Source organism: Topomyia yanbarensis, chromosome 2 (assembly GCF_030247195.1).
Source record: "Topomyia yanbarensis strain Yona2022 chromosome 2, ASM3024719v1, whole genome shotgun sequence".
In the NCBI taxonomy this organism is placed as follows: Eukaryota; Metazoa; Arthropoda; class Insecta; order Diptera; family Culicidae; genus Topomyia; species Topomyia yanbarensis.
The window spans coordinates 84,963,846-84,983,437 of NC_080671.1; the positions used below are offsets into that span (position 1 = coordinate 84,963,846).

The 19,592-nt window shown below is 38.2% G+C and overlaps 1 protein-coding gene across 4 annotated transcripts in view; it reads right to left on the reverse strand.

The window, feature by feature from the left end:
• The window catches only part of LOC131678692 (nucleoprotein TPR-like), a 59,180-nt gene that overhangs the window by 16,926 nt on the left and 22,662 nt on the right, over positions 1 to 19,592 (reverse strand). For 3 of the 4 annotated variants that reach the window (XM_058958946.1, XM_058958945.1, XM_058958944.1), the window contains 3 exons: positions 4,423 to 4,497; positions 2,614 to 2,697; positions 2,417 to 2,548 (listed from right to left, as the gene is read on the reverse strand). The exons of the other annotated variant lie outside the window; for it this stretch is intronic. In XM_058958946.1, coding sequence (XP_058814929.1) covers positions 2,417 to 2,548; positions 2,614 to 2,697; positions 4,423 to 4,497 — 291 coding nt within the window. The remainder of the gene's footprint in view (positions 1 to 2,416; positions 2,549 to 2,613; positions 2,698 to 4,422; positions 4,498 to 19,592) is intronic. 4 annotated transcript variants of the gene reach the window in all.

Below are 19,592 nucleotides of genomic sequence, written 5' to 3' on the forward strand. Positions count from 1 at the left end.
AAAAACCTTAAGTATAAGAACCGGAAAAAAACATTCACGATTCTTACAAAGTAGGTAGTTTTTTAGTTGACTATTAATCTTGAACATCATGATATACGGATGCTTTTGCGTAAAATTTATTTACTTTTAACCGGATTTTATACTGATGGTTCACTCTTGCCGAGTTCTACGGGTGAGAACTTTTTAAGCGATTCTTATGCTGAAGGATTTCTGTCCGATTTTCATGCTTGAATTTTATTTCCGATTTTTATAATCTAATATGTTTGAAACAAGTTTTGTAAAGTATGTTCCGTCATTGCGACTTTTATATTCTGTCGCTCAATTGTACCTCTAGTTGAAGTAAAGCAGATCTACTTCTTTATAGCAACCAATAAGCTGGACTTTCATCACAATAACCAATAAACTTTGTTTAAGTTGGGCTGTTCTTGCACTCAGCCCTTATTTCACATTTTTGTTAGGACCATACAAAAATGTTGTAAATCACTTTGCATTTTTATTATCATTTCTTTAAATATTATTATTGTTTCCAAGCTTCCCCGTGATAGAAGATTTCGCAAAAAGAACTAACGATATACTAATTTAACTCTTTTTGAATCGATGCACTTTCATTTGTTCTTATAATCCGAATGCTTGAAAACACATTGAAACTGAAAGATACTAACTTTCAAGCACAGTATACTGTTTAATTGGTTTCATTACTCCAAGGTCACTCAGTAACCCATTAAATACTAATCCACCATGAAATCAACCCAATTTCTTGCACCGCCGGAACACAACTAAACTTCCCGTACTTGGCGCGTTTTACCGAATGGCACCTGAAGAGTTTATTATCGTCGAACTAGGTACCTATTTTCACACATTTCCCTTCATTCCGTGTTTGATTCGTCATGTATCGCAATTCCATCAACCACTATTCCGTCAACACAAACCCTTCGGTGTAACGATACAAGGTCTATATATATCTATAAGCTATATACCCAGACCTACTCATCGTACACAATTGAACACACGACAGTCTCGGTTCGGCAGCTCGTAGCCGTGGCACGTGATATTCACTGCTGTTGGTTTACTTGGTAGTGTTATATGCAAATCAGTCCCATGTTCAGTGGATTCCCTCCGCTCATGGGACAGCATTGTCATTCTCGGGCAGTTTATCGGTAGTTACTCTCTGCCAGGCAGAGCGTACTACCGAATCCCATAATCTAATGCTTCTAAGTTCGAGCGTTGTTTTTTATGCTCAGTTTAGAACACAACCGACAGAATGGACACAATTATTGTATCGTAGTGTGCATGAATGGTAAAATTTCCGGTTTATTATACGGAAGAATTAGCTTAACATACTAACACAAATCTTGAAGAATTACACATTTCAATGGTTTGCCGACAAGAGTGTTGACCAAAAATGCAATTACACAAGTGGATTATAATACCTTCTGTTGATTTATAACGCTTGTCTTTCAACACCATTTCCGAGGCAATAATTCTCGTGATTGCTTTGTTGGTTATAGAAAATCACAGACAGCATTGTTCATCAAGATTAATCAAACGCAATTTGAACGACCATAGTCACATCCGATCGGTCGCAGTTCAATGAAAAGCGGAAATGAGTTCCTCTTCTGACCCCATTCGGCTCGACACGACACGCCATGTACTAATAATATTCATTCACCCTCGCCCGTTGAGGAAGACAGCAATGAGACATATCGCGTGTAATAAGTTTTAAGAGTATTTCGCGCCTAGGTACCAACCCGCGACGGCGTATCAAAAGGAATAGACGAAGGATGAACTTTCAGCCCGCACACTCTCCGTCCATTTCGATAGGCGGCACTAATGCGTTATTAGCACCTCAACAGTGTGATGAGAATCGATTCGTACAGGTTGTTACAGAATTGTTTGTAATCGTGTAAATCGTCATCGATCAAATTCGTTCTGCTGAAATAGTGATTAGCTGCCACGTACCGTTGCTCAGTTACTAGGAATTAATATTGAAATTCAACGTTCATTTTATTTGATTACCGCAAATAACAAGCTACAAGGCTACCGCCACTTCTCAATAAATGCATTGTTTCCGTCAATATTAATCGACCAAACTATTTGCGCTAATAGTTTAGCACCTTTCAAGTGCAATATTAAATGTATCAATCTCATTGATTCAAGCACGAACAATAAATAAATATCACTTTCCCTCAATCAGAATGATGAACGTGAAACACGAAAATAGGTATCGAGCGACAATTCAATCCGTCCCCTCTTTCGACAGCCGTTGGACTAGGTGAGGGAAATGCAGCAACAAAATTTCCAATGCAGACAAACGCTTCTTCGCGTCAACAATAAAGCAGTAGAAATAGGGAATGTGTCAGGAAAATTTATTCAACTACGGCATAAATTCCACACCGCTGCTTCACATGCTGCTTACCTCACGCTTAGCACCGACCAGTGCAACGATGTCCTTAAGCTCGATGGAATCACGAGTTAGCTCCGAAATTTGGCAACGCAGCTGAAGGTTCGAGTCACGATGCTGATCAAGCTCGTTGTCCTTGGTGAGGTTCTAAACGATAGCAAATAATATTTCTTCTGGTCACGTGTTTGAGTTAGGTTATGTACTGAACTTACTTCCCGAAATGCTTGATTCAACTGTTCACTGAGGGTGGATACTTCCGACTGCAAGGATTCAATAACTGCTCGTAGATGGTTCACCTAGGAAAATAAATTGTGGGAATTGTAGTATTGCATATGGAAACAGATAAAAATGGTCAATGTTAACTTACCAAAAATAGCTTCTAGTGTTAGTGAATGAAGGACTGGGTTAACACAACTTTAATAAATGCATTAAAAACAACTAAAAATATCGTCAAAATTTTATTGAAACCGTATCCATTCGAAACTGGGTTCACATAATAAATATTCAAAAATATATAAATCTAACTCTTATCAGATACTATAATACTTTCTGCAATCTCAAACTGTGTATATAAGTAAAAATTTCACAAGACATTGGCACATAGTTAACTTGAAAACAAGAATTTAGTCATTAGTTTTATACAAACATTAGCATGCTATTGAGGCAATTCCATGCAAATTTAAACACTGGTTGGACAAAGCTTCTTAGATTTTCACAAGACTTCAGCGCTAGCTCAGTATAGTGAACATTCGGCCACAATAATGAGTTTTTTTCCACGTTTATTGTACACCATATATATAACCGATCAGTGTTCACTATGACGAGCGAGCACATTTAACTTAATAGCTGACTTCCAAAAAGGCACATTTTCACAAAGACAAAAATGATGACTGTAAAGATATTGTTGGCCATTAAACTGTATTTATGAAGATCACTGACAATTTGTGAATTTAATCAATTTTTTTTGTTTCATTGCCTACATAAGTTACTGGGTGTAAGTTAGGGGCCCGCCAATAGCAAACTACTAGCTCACTAAGTCATTACTTTTTTCATTGTTTTGCATAATAAAACTTCAGTTTTTTATGTAGCAAAGAAAAGCCTTGAACTTGACTTTCTGTTTCGACAAACACCCATTATTAGTGTACAATATTGTTTCAAACCTAGCGTCCCGATCCTAATGACCACAAAGAATCTTTCCTGGCTTGGGTTCGAACATTCGACGAGTTGATTATTACACCATCGCCTTACCCTCTGAACCGCCAGAACAAGAAGGTTTTTACCACCCAGTACTCTTCGTCTCTTTTTATTACAGAATGTCAGTTTTTTATAAACAAAATGAACAATTGACCTCACGATATGTATAACATTTCAAAATAGTATTTATAAATTTACAGTGATTTTTTTTCTAGTTTCATTTTTAAGATTTGTCTTTTAATATCCAACAATATCTTACCACTTTGATCAAATAGTTGTTCAAGTTACAATTTTTGAATAGCAAAGTTTATTTTTTTTGTTTGGATGCGCGTTTTAAAACTTAAATCTGGAAAAGTGAATACATTTACGAGCCTTCAAAAACATTGCAAATGGGCGAACCATAAAGATATTGTTCTTCGCTTTTTTGCATTGGAACTGCACTAGACGCATTTAATTTCACGAGATTATAAAATTGTCAAAACTTTGTTGATATGAGCAAACAATAAACAAACACATAACAGAAAAAAAATGAGAACTGTTAAAACATCGATTTTCTCCTACACAAAACTAATATGTGATTAACAAGGCAAATGAAACAGTTTTTAGGGTGTTTCGATTTTCGAGTCAACTCAAGAATCATGCATCGCACGCCAGAAGGCACTCCAGTAGGTTTCACCACCGCTGTTATTGTTAGTGCTACTACTACTAGTACTGCTAGTATTGGTGGCATTGCTGTTGTAGTAGTGGTGCTGTGGCTGAAAGGGTTTGTCGTGATCCGAATGGTTCAGACTGCCAGTAGAACTTCCGACTAGGGAAGGAAAACTCACGGAGGAACTCCCGCTGCGCTTCGTTTCCTCGATAGCAGTGCGCAGATTGGAGATGGTCAGAAGTTGATTTTTGCACTATATAATGAGAGAAAAATAACAGGAAAAGACAGATGTCACAGTAAGCGAATAATGTTTATAATGAATTGCTTGGTTTAATTTTAAAATCTTCAAAATCGGCCGTCATTAACCTTCCTATTATGCCAGCGATCGCGTCATGTGAAGTGACAGTTGCCGGAAAGTTTTCATCGTTGTTTGAACGTGGTGTAAGCAACAGTCGTTTTTTTCCATCTTAATTACACCAGCGACTGTGTTGCAGATTATAAGGTCACCTGCGTGCGACCAGATATTTATCATTTCAAGAAATGTTTGAGTATATTGCAACAAATCTTATAACTATGACTGAATTTAGTTTCATATTAGGCTTAGAGAGCGTTATTGAAAGGCCATTTCTTCGGAGAATAGAAGAAGTTACACTGAGTTCAGTAGTCAGCAGAACCTTACTGATTATATAGATATATAATTTATGCAGGGGTGGGCATAGCTTAGTTAGTAAATCGATTGCCTTGTACGCAGCGCCTGGGTTTGAGTCCCGTCCCGACCCCGCACATAGGGTTAGAAATTTTTCATGAGAGATTTTTCTAGCCCTTAGAGGCGAATGGCATTAAGGTTATAACCTCTATAATCGAAATAAAAAAAATTATGCAGGTTAAAAAACTGCAGCTTCTTCAAGCTGTTCCCAGTTGCTATCAGGACTTTGTAATTTTACTCCGAACAATTTTTTCAAGAACTTCGCCCCATATTCTCACACTCTACCAGCGTGCTGAATCACGGTAGCGCGATGACGGATGAATCGTCAGTGACATGTGGTGATGGTTACAATTGTGTTGCATGTAACCGTCTCGATGCTTATGGTGTGACCTCATGCAGTGTGAAGATTGACTAAGTTGGATGCACCAGCAATGCGCCGGCGTCACCGGGTCAATCATATACCATCCCAGCCGTAATTATATCCCAGTTACCAGTGCCGCGTCCACCTAGTGCAGAAACAAGAGCGCTTACCTTGCAACTGATGCGGAGAGGAAGAACCTGGAACTCAAATCGCAGTCCGACCTCGCCTACATCCAGCAGAAATACAGTAATACAGGAAGAGAAGCTGGAGGCGGATGCGGAAGACGATCTCATTAGCGGGAGAAGCCGTATCAGTCGCAAAATTGCTCAGATGAATATTGTAGAATGGGCTCGGAAACAATCAGAGCAAGAAGATAACGCTGTAAGTGTGGAGGATCAATAATAAGCGGCCGGATCTGTCCGATCATACCCAATCCGATGCAGCAAATGAAACGAATCAGTCGCATGACAAGGGTGTGTTTCCAAGACACAGCCCGAAGTCACCGCTGTCGAAATGGCTGGCGGCGGACAGGCAGAAATTAAAATCAATGCCCTCGATTCCACAGTTGACGCCAAAATTACCGTATTTGAAATAGCCGTTGTCGAAGGGAAATCCATCTATACCCAAACCACTGCTCCTCCAACGAAGCCACATCTGCTGGTTCAGTAGTATTTGCCTCCAAGTGCTCCAAATATGATTAAATTTTCACGGGCATCAGGTAAACCCTTGTTAACCATGTCAGGTGAGTCAGATGGTATCGGCACCAACGAGAACCAAGATGAAATCCAGTCTTGCCTTAGTGAAAATGGGAACCTGTAGTCTCTAGTTCAACAATTTGGACCGGCTGACATTCCAAATATACAACAACAATACTCATTATGCACCTTCTCCCTCGTAATTGGCTGCAAGACAGGTGATGCCCCGTGACCTACCACCCTTCTCCGGAAAATCTGCTGAATGGCTGGTGTTTATTAGTAACTTTACCACAACTCTTGCCTGTGGATACAGTCCCTCGGAAAACCTTATTCAATTGCAAAGATGCCTAAAGGGCCCGGCTTCGCATCCGGAGTCTCCCGGAGTCAGTCCCTCACATCATCTAAACTCTTCGTTTGCTATACGGTCGTCCTGAACTGTTGATAAACGTTCTTTTAGCGAAAGTACGATCTGTTTCTGTGTCGAAAGCGGGGAGTTGGAATCCCTGATCGACTTCGGAATAGCGGAATAGGTTCAAAGCATGTGCGACCACTTGGACGCAGCCAATCAACGTGCTCACCTCTGAAACGCAACGTTGCTGCTCGTACTGGTCGACAAGTTACCGGTGCATGTGAGGTTTACTTGGGCCGCATACACACATGAGGTCACAGAGATGAACATGCAGGATTTTGGGGAGTTTATGTTTGAGGTAGTGAGGAATACTAGTCGTGTAACACTCTATTCCATAGTGGTAGAGATATGTAAGGAAACTAGCAGTTCAAGGCGAGAAAAACTGAACGTACATACCGACACACAGAGGAGTATTTGACTGAAAAAGCTGGACGAAAGTCAAAATTTCAAAAATCGTTTTTAGGACTAACAAACTATATCTTTATATTCTCGAATAATTTCTGCATTCGATGGCAACAATGTTGCATATATTTACTAAAGATTGGCAACAATGCTAGCTGTCAAAAGTAGAGGTTTGCTAAACATTGCGCGTGGAAACAAAATCTTTCAAAAGTTATTGTTTATTGCTTTGAAAGTTGGATTTTTGATGCACTTCGCTATCACACTTTTTTCACGGTTGCCAAATGAAATGATATGAAATCGACAAAAAATTAACTTTTACCATCAAATTTATTGTTAAAACCGGGATACTGGCAGCCATGCTAACCTTCCAGCTACTAAAAGTAAGAAGAAGTTTGTTTTTGACACTTTTCTATGTCAATAATTTGTCAGGTCGAAGGAGTTGCACTTTTGATCACACTTTTGATTTATCACACTTTCATACTGTGCAGTTCGATTTGGTGGGAACTGGGCAATAGTAATCTGAATCGTTCCGATTCAAATTTGCTATGGATTTAACAAACCAAGGTAAGAGTCACATTTTGGGTAGATAGGACGCATGTTTTCCGAAAATACCAGTTCAATAGAAGCTAGATACAAGAGAGAACAAAAATTGCAATTTTCTCACTTTTCAAAATTGAAAAAGTTCATGTTCCCAATCCGTGGAAATTCTTTTACCATAATTAAATTCAATTCAAATACTACTAGAGCGACGAAAAAAAGCTTGCTCATGATTGCTCTATTTTGAAATTGAGCCATCTGAATAATTAAGTATTTTTGACATTTTTCCCACTTTTTACTTCATTATCCGTGCGAAGTTCAAACTTTTACAAGGAAGTTCCTTTTGGAAGTAATGGACAAGTTAAAGCAAGCTTCATTTCAAGATAGATTTTGTTATCTGGAAAACAAAATGATAGATTTATTGAATTACCCACCGCACAGTGGTCCCAAAGAGCAAAAAAGGGGGTTTTTTAGATTGCGTCAAAACGGTTGACTTTAGCATTATGGTGTCTTTGAGAAAGTTTCTTGGAGTAGAACTCCCCTTCTTTCTGTCTTATCGGATTGATGATTAATCCTCTTAGAAGTGAGTTACGAAATTTATTTTCTTCAATAATTCAGATAGACAAATTCTTACTTCAGCAAAGTAGTAGAGAAACTTGTTACAAACATTTTACCCGAAGACTTTAACTCTCTATCTTTTAAGGTTTTTGAGATATGGGACATTATTTGTGAAAGGCCCCTTAAAAACAGTTTTTTCCTCATAAGTTTTCTTCTAGATTTTTTCCATTATATAAATGTTCTAGAACATTGTTTGGACTATTAAACTGCATTACTTTGCCGAAGACGGAAACTTGCTATCGCTATTATGTGTGGAGATATTCACATTTTTTGATTGAAAATAGCTCTTTTTCCAATGCCGATAACTTTTAAACGGGCAAAAACGGGCAAACCACTTTGTAAACAAATTAAAGTGCAAGAAAAGCACAACAAATGCTGGAAAAATCAGATCTCCCCAAGGCGGCCCTCTATGGAAATACTTGAGCTGAAGTTTGTCTCATTCCGTCATCAAATGCAATTGATTACTCGCCGTTTGGTTTCACTTGCGCCATTGTTATGAAGAAGGCGCAATGGAATTGTCAATTTCCGATGTCAGGCGTATGCATTGAGTTTTTGAACAACTGTAACTTTTGACCCAAGCAAACAGAAGTTCGGATAACACTTAAAAAGCACACTTTAAAATTCACAAAAAGTTCTTAGCTAACTTTCAAGCTGCTCAAGCTTTAATAGAACTGCTTAACCCGCTATTAGAACATAAAACGTATTGCAAAATTACTTAAAACGAGAAGCTTATGTAACTCCTTTATATCAAATTTTGGTTGCTTGGGTATTTACTCAAGACGTTCTTACAAAAGTAAGAAAGGCTAATTATTACGACTTTAACCCTTTATTTCAGAACTAACAAGAGGGGGTGGGTGTAGCGTAGTTGGTAAATCGATTGCCTTGTACGCAGCGCACCTGGGTTCGAGTCCCGACCCCGCAAATAGGGTTAGAAATTTTTCATAAGAGATTTTTTTAACCCGAAGAGGCGAATGACCTTAAGGTTAAAACCTCTATAATCGAAATAAAAAACTAACTAATATATGGTGATGTATTTAATGCCGGAACAGCTCTAGTATGGACAAACTTAGGCTCTAGTATTTCCATAGAGGGCCGCCTTGGGGAGATCTGATTTTTCCAGCATTTGTTGTGCTTTTCTTGCACTTTCATTTGTTTACAAAGTGGTTTGCCCGTTTTTGCCCGTTTAAAAGTTATCGGCATTGAAAAAAGAGCTATTTTCAATCAAAAAATGTGAATATCTCTACACATAATAGCGATAGAAAGTTTCCGTCTTCGGCAAAGTAATGCAGTTTAATAGTCCAAACAATGTTCTAGAACATTTATATAATGGAAAAAATCTAGAAGAAAACTTATGAGGAAAAAACTGTTTTTAAGGGGCCTTTCACAAATAATGTCCCATATCTCAAAAAACCTTAAAAGATAGAGAGTTAAAGTCTTCGGGTAAAATGTTTGTAACGAGTTTCTCTACTACTTTGCTGAAGTAAGTATTTGTCTATCTGAATTATTAAAGAAAATAAATTTCGTAACTCACTTTTAAGAGGATTAATCATCAATCCGATAAGATAGAAAGAAGGGGAGTTCTACTCCAAGAAACTTTCTCAAAGACACCATATTGCTAAAGTCAACCGATTTGACGCAATCTAAAAAACCCCCTTTTTTGCTCTTTGGGACCACTGTGCACCGGGGAGTACCAAAGTGCTTCGACATCAACTGAGTCGTTTCAAAGCACAGTTGAAGTAAAAATGGGTCAATTCTGCACGCATTAGAAAACGATTCTTAAACGCAAATAGAGAATGGCTCCAAAAACCAATTTCATTCACCAGCTGGAAGGTTCCATTGCACACTGGGCGACCAACTAGAAGTTTTGGAGAAGGGAGTGAACGTAGCAAAAGAAAAAAACACAAAATCTTACAGAAACAATTCCTGTTGATGAGTTGTCGTATGCAGCTCAGATGAGTCAACGCAGTGCAGGTAACCCAGCTGATTCTAAGATTATGAAAGTTATTACAGAAAGCTTAGAAAAAGCCATCGAAATCAATCACAGTTTGAAATTTGAAGTCAGTAACAAGATTAAGAAACATTCTCCAGAACAAGCTCTTTCCGTATTTGTTGAGACAAACTTGACTAGAAGGCAATACGATATAATTCAAAAATCCAGCAAACATATCTTTCCTTGTTATTCCATCCTAAAATCTGCCAAACTTGCTTGTTATCCAATGGAGTCCTCAATACACGTCACAGAAACTTCCGCCGAAATCGAACTTCAGGCATTACTAGATCACACGACATTTAGATTGTGTATGTATCTAAGCGATGTTTTAATTGGACTATCCTAAAATTAATTAAACAATATGAAATTGTACAGCAAGTGTGGTTGCGATGGTTCCAAACAAGTAGAGTATAAATAGAAGTTTGAGAACATACAGACGCCAATATATGTCCCCATACAGACGCCAATATATTCCAAAGTAGTTAGGTGCCAATAAGATTAGTAAGCAAGCATGAAGACATATTAAACTATTATGGCAGAATCCTACTCTGTCTTCTCCGCGTTTTTGTAGACCAATTAAAATTATATTCATTCGTGAAAATGCTGAGTTAACCGTCAAAGATTTGGATTACGTCGAACGTCAAGTTAAGGGTCTTTCTCCAACAAAGGCCAAGCTTGACAACGGAACTACTGCCATAATTAAGCATACGCTAATGCCTACCATGGTTGATGACAAGGTTTGCAATGGAGCAACTGCGACATCTTCGACAATGCGATGCTATATATGTGGGCAAACATCACGTAACTTCAATAAGCTATCAATTCCTAAGGAAGTGAATCCCGACACATTAAAATTTGGATTATCTACTCTACATGCTAGAATAAGGTTCATGGAATTTATACTCAACTTAGCAAAAAAAATCCCTATTCCGAAGTGGCAAGCAAGAACGGAAAATGAAAAACAAGTAGTTTCGGATACTGAACTCAGGCTTCAAAGTTTTTTTTTTCAATTGGAACTAAACATACTGGTCGATATGCCAAAACAAGGCGGAGTTACTACAAAAGAAGGTATTTTTTATTTATTCATCCATTTGCAATATATTTTTACTTCGTTATATATGAATTTCCAGGTATCCGAAATAACTTGTGTTGACTGATATACAGGTTCAAAGCGATTCTAGAAGTTATCACGTGTGGCTTTAAAATCGATCCTAATAAATTTTCAGTCTTCGCTATGCAAACGGCAGAGTTGAATGTAAAGTTTTTTAACATAGGATACCAACAATTCATAAAATTTTATTACACGGAGCACTTGTAATTGAACACGCATTATTGCCAATAGGGCAGCTCTCTGAAGAGGCTTTAGAGGCACGAAATAAGCATTTCAGGACTTACAGAGAAAGCTATTCACGAAAATTTTCCCGAATTGAATGTAACAGAGATGTCCTTAATAGGCTTTTGTTAAGTTCCGATCCATTCCTCAGTAGCATACGTCCAGCATCTAAAAAAATCGAAAGATGATTTCATCAACTGCTTTAGAGCTACTTGTATCCGAAAATTTTGGAGACGCTAACGATTACAGTTCAGATCAAGCCTCGGAATCTGATGAATAATATACCTATATATAAGCTTGCCAATAGCATTTGACAGAAATTTAAAAAAAAATATTTTCCGCTTTTCTACGTTCCTGTTTATTATAATTAAAACTACTGTACACGGAATAAAATTTGAAATGATACTATTTTTCTGTACTCAATTGAAAACGAAAGCTAATAAAACGGATTAGAAATTTATTATTACACATGCATGCTGCCGCTACACAAATATTTGTCGATGTCTAGTTTATATTGTCCTATACACATGAGACAAATATACGTATAACGGCAGTATATCAATGCAAAGTGTCAAATGCGTTCTAAATCATTGAAGTTATGTATAACATTAGTTAAATGTAAAGTTATGCTGCAAACGAATCATTAAATACTTTCGGCCAGGTTTTTCGGTCAAATACTCCTATGTGCGACAGTCTGCATTCAAGTAATGCCAGTGTACCGGAGAAGTCGTGTCCAGCGTGCAGTGGCAAAGACCGTCGCCTAAATAATTGCGATCGCTTCAAGCCGTACAACGTGGACGATCCATGGAAGTTGCTGCAAAACACAGACATTTGTTGTATTTTTTTCACGGCAGGAGAGCAGATCGATTGAACAACGTTTATGGTGTAAGCGGATGTCAATATCGCCACCACCCCTACTGCACTCAGAACAATCCAAAGTACAATCAGCGAACGCTGAGAATCATGCCCATCGCTGTTCGGAGCAAGCCATTCTCTTCAGAATTGTTCCGATTGCACTTCACGGACCGGAAGTGAACATAGCAACTTTCGCGTTTCTGGATGATGGTTCTTCTTTAACACTGATCGAGAGCGATCTGGTGGAACAACTAGGGATAGGTAGTGACCCACAACTACTTTGCCTCAAGTGGACCAGAGGAATGTCACGCGTAGAAAAAGCGTCGATGATTGTCCAATTGCTGTAACCGACCGCGGCTTGAAATGAAAGACTTGCGCACGGTGGAAAAACTCACCCTGCCACAATAAACCCTGAACATCGAACAACTGTCGAGCAAACATCAACACCTGCGGGACCTACCAATGTTCATTTTTTACGACACGAAGCCACGTGTACTAATAGAAATCAATAATCTGAGGTTGACGGTTGCTCTTCAGGTAAAAGAAGGTCGCGTTGGAGAACCAGTTACTGTACGCACCAGGTAGGGATGGAGTGTATACGGTGGAACGGAATCTCGCTGAAATATCCCATCATTGAACTACCACGATTGTCAGTGTTCACCCAACGAAACACTGCACAAAATCTTCAAAGACCAAGGAGAACGTGAGAACTCATCCGCACGGTGTGTTAGAATCGGACGAAGAAAAAAGAGCCCGATACATACTGAAACATAGTACAGTTCGTTTTGGTGATAGGTTCGAGACAGGCTTGATCTGGAGATATGACAACTTCGAATTCCCAGATAGCTTTTCGATGGCCCTGAAGAGACTCGAATGCTTGGAGCGCCGGATGGCCAGGCACCCAGTGCTGAAGGGGAATCTATTTCGCAAAATTAAGGAGTACGAAGACAACGGATACTCCAGTCGTGCCAGTGAAGTAGAACTTGTAGAAGCCGACGCGAGAAGAGTCTGGTATTTGTCGCTTGGAGCACTCATACATCCGAAGAAACCGAAAAAGGTCCCGGATGATATGGGACGCCTCAGCCAAGCTCAACAGCATATCGCTGAATACAATGTTACTGAAAGGTCCCGATCAACTTACTGTGTTTCCCGCTATCCTGTTTCGGTTTCGCCAGTTTTGAATAGCCGTCTCAGCCGATATCTAGGAAATGTTCCACAAGGTTCTGATCTGTCGAGAAGACCGACACGCTCAGTGTCACCTATTCCGCAGCGATCCTTCGAAAACTCCCGATGTTTACACTATGAACGTGGCGACGTTTGAATCGGGATGCTCACCAGCATCAGCCAATATGTCAATAACTTGAACACTTCGGTGTTCGCGGAGTCTCACCCCTAAGCTGTAAAAGGGATCATCAAAAGCCACTACGTCGATGACTATCTTTTTCCCTAATGAACACGAGACCAAACATGTTTCCGCGGACGTGCAGATGATTCACACAGTAGGTGATTTCAACATACGCGGTTGGCGTACCATTAATAAGGCAGTTCTTGGACACTTGGGTGAACATACTTTTTAATTGTAATTGTAATTTTTTATTGAGGGCTTTAAACAGGTGGTCATTCGCCCGTGAATATACTTTGTAGCAGCCTAAATACCTTAACATGGATGGAGCTGTAAACTACACACGAGTTGTCGGTTTACTCTGGCTACCGGAAGATAAGAGTTTTCCGGCGGTACTTCACAAAGATCTGCAGAATCTAATAGATAAAAAAGAATACCCAACGAAACGACTGGTTCTTAAAGGTCTAATGTCCATTCTCGATCCTCTCGGAATGTTGACTGCCTTCATAATTCAAGGTAAAATCCTACTGCAGCAGATTCGGCAATCAGGAGTAAAGGAGTAAGAATCGATCGTTCATACGCTGGCGTCAGTCAACAATGTTCGCTTCCCCAGATGTTACTTCGATAATTCGACCGCGAATCACTGTAATCGAATGTAGCTACATATTTTCGTAGGCGCGAGTGAAGAAGCTTATGCAGCCGTAGCTTACTTTCGCACCGTCCAGCCGTGATATTCAGGTGGCTTTGGTCGCCACCAAGACCAAGGTAGTCCCGCTTAAATCAATGTCGATACCACGTCTGGAATTACAGGAATATGACTGAGAAAATTTATCCTAGAAAGTCACCCGATGAAAATCGCTAGAAGAGTTCTACTTTCAGACTCTAGCACGTTTTTTTCGTGGATCCTTTGCGACACCCATCGCCATAAACCATTTGTTACGCTTCGAGTTGCAGAAGTACTAAGCGAGATTCAGATCAAGGAGTTGCTACCAAGTGGGGCCACGGACCTCCCCCCTCGATCCAGATCACAAGTGGTACCGTGGGTACCAGTTTATCAAACGACCGGAAAACACTTGACCGGCACACCGTTCCTACTATACTCATCATGGTATCTCTATTCCAATAACAGTAGTTGACTTCAACAGATTCTCAAGGTGGTCTACGGTACTGTTGAGAGGAATGGCGTATCACGGTGTCTTTGTCGAACAACTTTATTCAAAAAAATTCGGCATCTGTTAAACTTCGGAATATGAAAGAATGGACTTTTCCCTTTCATTTGAAAGTAAAATTAAAATATTCTGTCGGGGGGTCTAGAACAACTTTTTATTTTCAAGTTTTTTGATTGAAAACTTAAGCTTTTTAATGAGATTAATTCGCATTTTTGCTACTAATTGGTACTATAGACATTCAAAAAATACTAAAGGTGAGAATCTGATGAACAATCCCATTGTCTACAACTTCGTAGAATGCTATAAATCGATATAAAATCACCCGAGAAAGTTATTAAAATTTAATCAGTTTTTAGGTGTGCGCGGGGCCTATGGATTAAGAAGTCGATTAACAAGGACTTACAAAAAAAATGTTGGGTTTAAATGAACAGTAAATTAAGATAAATTTCAATGTATACAAAGTCCCATTCTCAGCAGAAAAAATATATTTTCAGATTTCTCCGGGTCTTGGGCGAAAATGACACTTTATGAGGTGTGGTAAGGTTGTGAGTACTCTCTAAGAGAGCTGCACGAACCGCGAACTCAGGGTCGTTCCGTAGGGTGGGGGATATTTAAGGTTTCTTTACACGGCTTCGAGATTCCAAATATAACAAAGCGTAAACGTGGATTACCTTTAATTTGTGGTTTATTCCTGGCCTATCAACTATCGATCTATTATTAGGGTCGCTTCCTTCACGTGCACGTGGTTGGTGGCTGGTGGTGGATGGGGATGGCTCGAGGTCGTTCAGCTGTTCGGCGTTTATGTGACGGTTCCTTGATGCTCCGGCTGTTCAGGGGCTCAGTGAGTTTGACGGGCCTGAGTGGGAAGCTGACACTTGGCGAAACCTGACAGTTGGGTGAATAAATCCTTAGTAATTAACCCTTGCCAGGTGGTCAGTGAAGGGTTTTCCACACTGAGAGGTTCCCGTGTTGGCGGCGTTCACACCGATGGCGCTTGACGGGACCTGGAACCGGGTGAGGTCGGTACGAAACCAGGTGGCCACTTTTCCGGTGTCTTCTCACCCCGTCTGACGACTTTACCTTCCGATCCTTTGTGATTAGCTGTCGTTACAGTCGCCTGCAATCAGCGATCGTGTAAGCTTTTCTTGGGCTGATTTACTAGGAATCTTAATTTTGCACTTTTAGCACGTCTGCACTACTTCGGTCGTCAGATCCTTCTGAACTCCTCTGTCCTTCCCTGGCACCTTCTTCCCCCTTTCCTGTCACTCCCCATCCACCCAAAGCTGCGATCCTCCCCATCCGGCATCTTCTGCAAATCACTCCCACTAGCCACACTGTCGTTACAAAACGTTTCATCCTTTCCTATCCCTTAGCATTCTTATCATATTTATATTTTCAATTTCACCGTTACATTTCAATATTTTATAACTTCAATTTCAATTCGATTTAATCTAACAATCTTCACAACACCTACAACTCTAGTGACCGATAATCTCGCAATTCATTAAAAATTCGCCACTTCTCGTATCAACAAACCATCTATACCTGGCCTTTGAAACCGTTCGGTCACAAGGTGTTGACCAAATTTATTCGATAATCTTATACTTTTTCAAGATGTTGATTAATGTAGTAACGGATTTTACCATGCCTTTTTCATTACTTTTCTCGCTCTAGGGGATAGCTAATGTAAACTAGAATGACCCTTCTTCCTGATCCTATCCTACCTGGTAAAATACAATTGGCTTAAATTCAAAGCTTTATATTTGAATGAACTAAAGTAGACAGTTCGAGTCATTGTAATAAACGACGGATTTTATTGCAATTTTGGGTTGAGAATCCTGTTTGTTTTTATCAACATTAAAAGAAAGATGATTGAAAAAGAAAAAATGCTCTCCGAGTTTTGAATCCATGTTTGTTATCTTTTGGGGTAGATTCATTTCATCAGAATTTATAGATGCAGATTTTTGCTTGTCCTCAAATTTTATTTCCAAATCGAGCACATAATCTTAGAAAAAAGAATAAAACCATGTTTCATAATTTCCTTTAAGAAGAAATTCCGGAGTCGTTACTCGTTGTACACGGATCACAACAGAAAACGAGCAAGAAAATATCAGGCTGTACCATACATTCAAGTAATAAAAGTCTGTTTATTGAAGATTTCCCTCATAATATGGGATAAGAGCAAAGACAACATATCAAGAAGACAGAGTTGCCAGTTCAGTTCAGTGTCAATCAGGATTCTCAATCGAAATCAAATCAAATGACTGAATATATAATTGAGTTTGATCAAATATAAAGTTAAAATTTAGGCCAAATATAGATATCCCACAAGATGCTAACGAGCAAAAAGGTAGATTCAAGGTTACATCAAGCATACTCCAGAATGAGTGAAGAAAAAAAGAAGAAACAAATACAGTGGAGACCCGATTTTATCAGCTTTTTGACCCGATTTTATCAGCTTCATATGAAAATTGATAGTTGGTAGTTTAATGGGCTCTAGCAAACGAACCAAGTTAAATTCGAATAAATCCTTTCTTAGGCATATATTTCTTATCTTAGAGATCCGAAAAATGCAAAAATAAAAATATTTTTTTTTAAATTTTGCACTCCTTAAGGGGAACTTAAAGTAAATAATCAAAAAAGGTTGCAAGGCTATATCTAAGGAACAAGGAAGAATATTTTAAGAGCTTCGGTTTATTAAAAAAACCGAAAAATATATGTCCCGATTTTATCAATGTCCCTGTTTTATCAGCTTAAAATTCGCCAAAAGGCTGATAAAAACGAGTCTTTACTGTATATCTGTGACAGAAAAAAATTGTTTCATTTTGCTGCATTGCCCAGCATCTTTCAAAAGAGTACTAATTTCGTTCAAATTTTATCTACTCTTCTCTATATCTCCATGCTCCTAAAATATCATTAATGCGCATAAAACGGTGGAATCTGGAATTATGTTTTTACCCTTCAATGGGGGACTTTGCTAGCATTCAAGTTCTTCTGAGCACACTGTTAAAATAAGGCAATCCATTTTTTTACAAATAAAAATATTTTTGGAACAAAGCTTCTTAACCAATAGGCCCCGTGCGAATCTAGAAACTTTGATAAAAATTTAATATCTTTCTCTAGCGATTTTAGATCGCGTTGTAGTTTTCTACAAAGTACACAATGAAATTGTCCATCAGATTCTCACTTTTGGTAATACTTGAATGTCTAAAGTACTACCTAGGGGCAAAAATGTGAACCAGTTTCATTGAAAAACTTAAGTTTTCAAACAAAAAAACTTTAAAATAAAAAGTTGTTCTGGAGCCCCCGATAGAATATTTTAACTTTACTTTCAAATGAAAGCGAAAAGCGCATTCTATCACGTGCTGAAGTTTTAGCGATGCCGATTTTTTTCGAATAAAATTGTTCTACCAAACACACCGAGCGTATGTCTTTCGATTCCAAAAATTCCCCTACCAACCGCACGTCTATCTTCGTTCACTCGACCCTTCTCCTACGTCGGGGTCAACCTGTTCGGTCCGCTACTAGTGAAACTAGGAAGGAGCAACGCTAAACGATGTGCAATGGTCCAAAAGCAACCCCCATGACACTTAACTAGTCGCCGCGGGATTCCTGTAATCATATATATATATATATATATATATATATATATATATATATATATATATATATATATATATATATATATATATATATATATATATATATATATATATATATATATATATATATATATATATATATATATATATATATATATATATATATATATATATATATATATATATATATATATATATATATATATATATATATATATATATATATATATATATATATATATATATATATATATATATATATATATATATATATATATATATATATAAAGTTGCGGAATTTGATTAAAAATCAAGCGCAACTGGTTTGGTCTACTGCACGCATCTGTGTCTAGAGTTACGGGGGTTTAAGCTCCCGGAGTATTCCTGGTATTAGGGTTAAGTAGTAAAACTGCCAAAATATTCGACTTCGTTCGTTTTCATTTCAGTTTCTAAATGTTAGCAATCACGATAGGATAATTTTTTTATTCGAGAATGGTATGGTATTTAGGGGTGTGTGGTAATAGAAGAGTGTAGCGTATTTGGATCTCTTTGTGAGGAACAAACCTAATTTGGAGGAATTTGATTTGTTTTCCGATTGCATTCAATGAACAAGTATTGCTTCGCTGCTATTTTCCGTTAGGTCAGTAGTAGGGTGTTTCCAAATTAGGGTGTCTGAGGAATGTTTTCTAATGGTAATTTTGTTTTTCGAAAAATGAAGCGATACAATATTATAGACAGTACGCGTGGGTAAAAATAATAAAGTGAAAACATAAAATAACGGGATCGAAATAAAGATCTGAATCGAGTTTTATAAACCTGGACTACATACATACTATATTCTGTCTGTTTGCTATACTAATCCATATTACAATACCATAACTAAGGCTTAAAAAAAAATAAAAATTATTTTATTCAAAATTTTCAAGTTTCGAAGCCTTAAGGTTCTCTCTACATGCGATTATGTGTACTACTTTTCATCACCAAGATACTAAATTCTGAAAGAGATTGTGTAATTTTCACATCACTCCCGCCCACTTCGCTTGAAATTTTTGAAATTGGTTCTATGAGAAAAAAAACGCTTTTAATCCACCTAACAGTGTGATGATACATTTCTTAACTCTTATCGCTTTCTTCGGGTATTATATCGATTGAGAACATTTAGAACTTGATGCTTCGCGATGTGTTCGATAACAAATACTACATGGGATAGTGGCACGACTCAGAGAATCGCTCAAATTAGCATAGGACAATATCAGTGCAAGAAATCTCAAAGGTTAAACCAATTTAACGGAAAAGCGGAAAGATGGCCTATAGAAAAAAATAAAAACG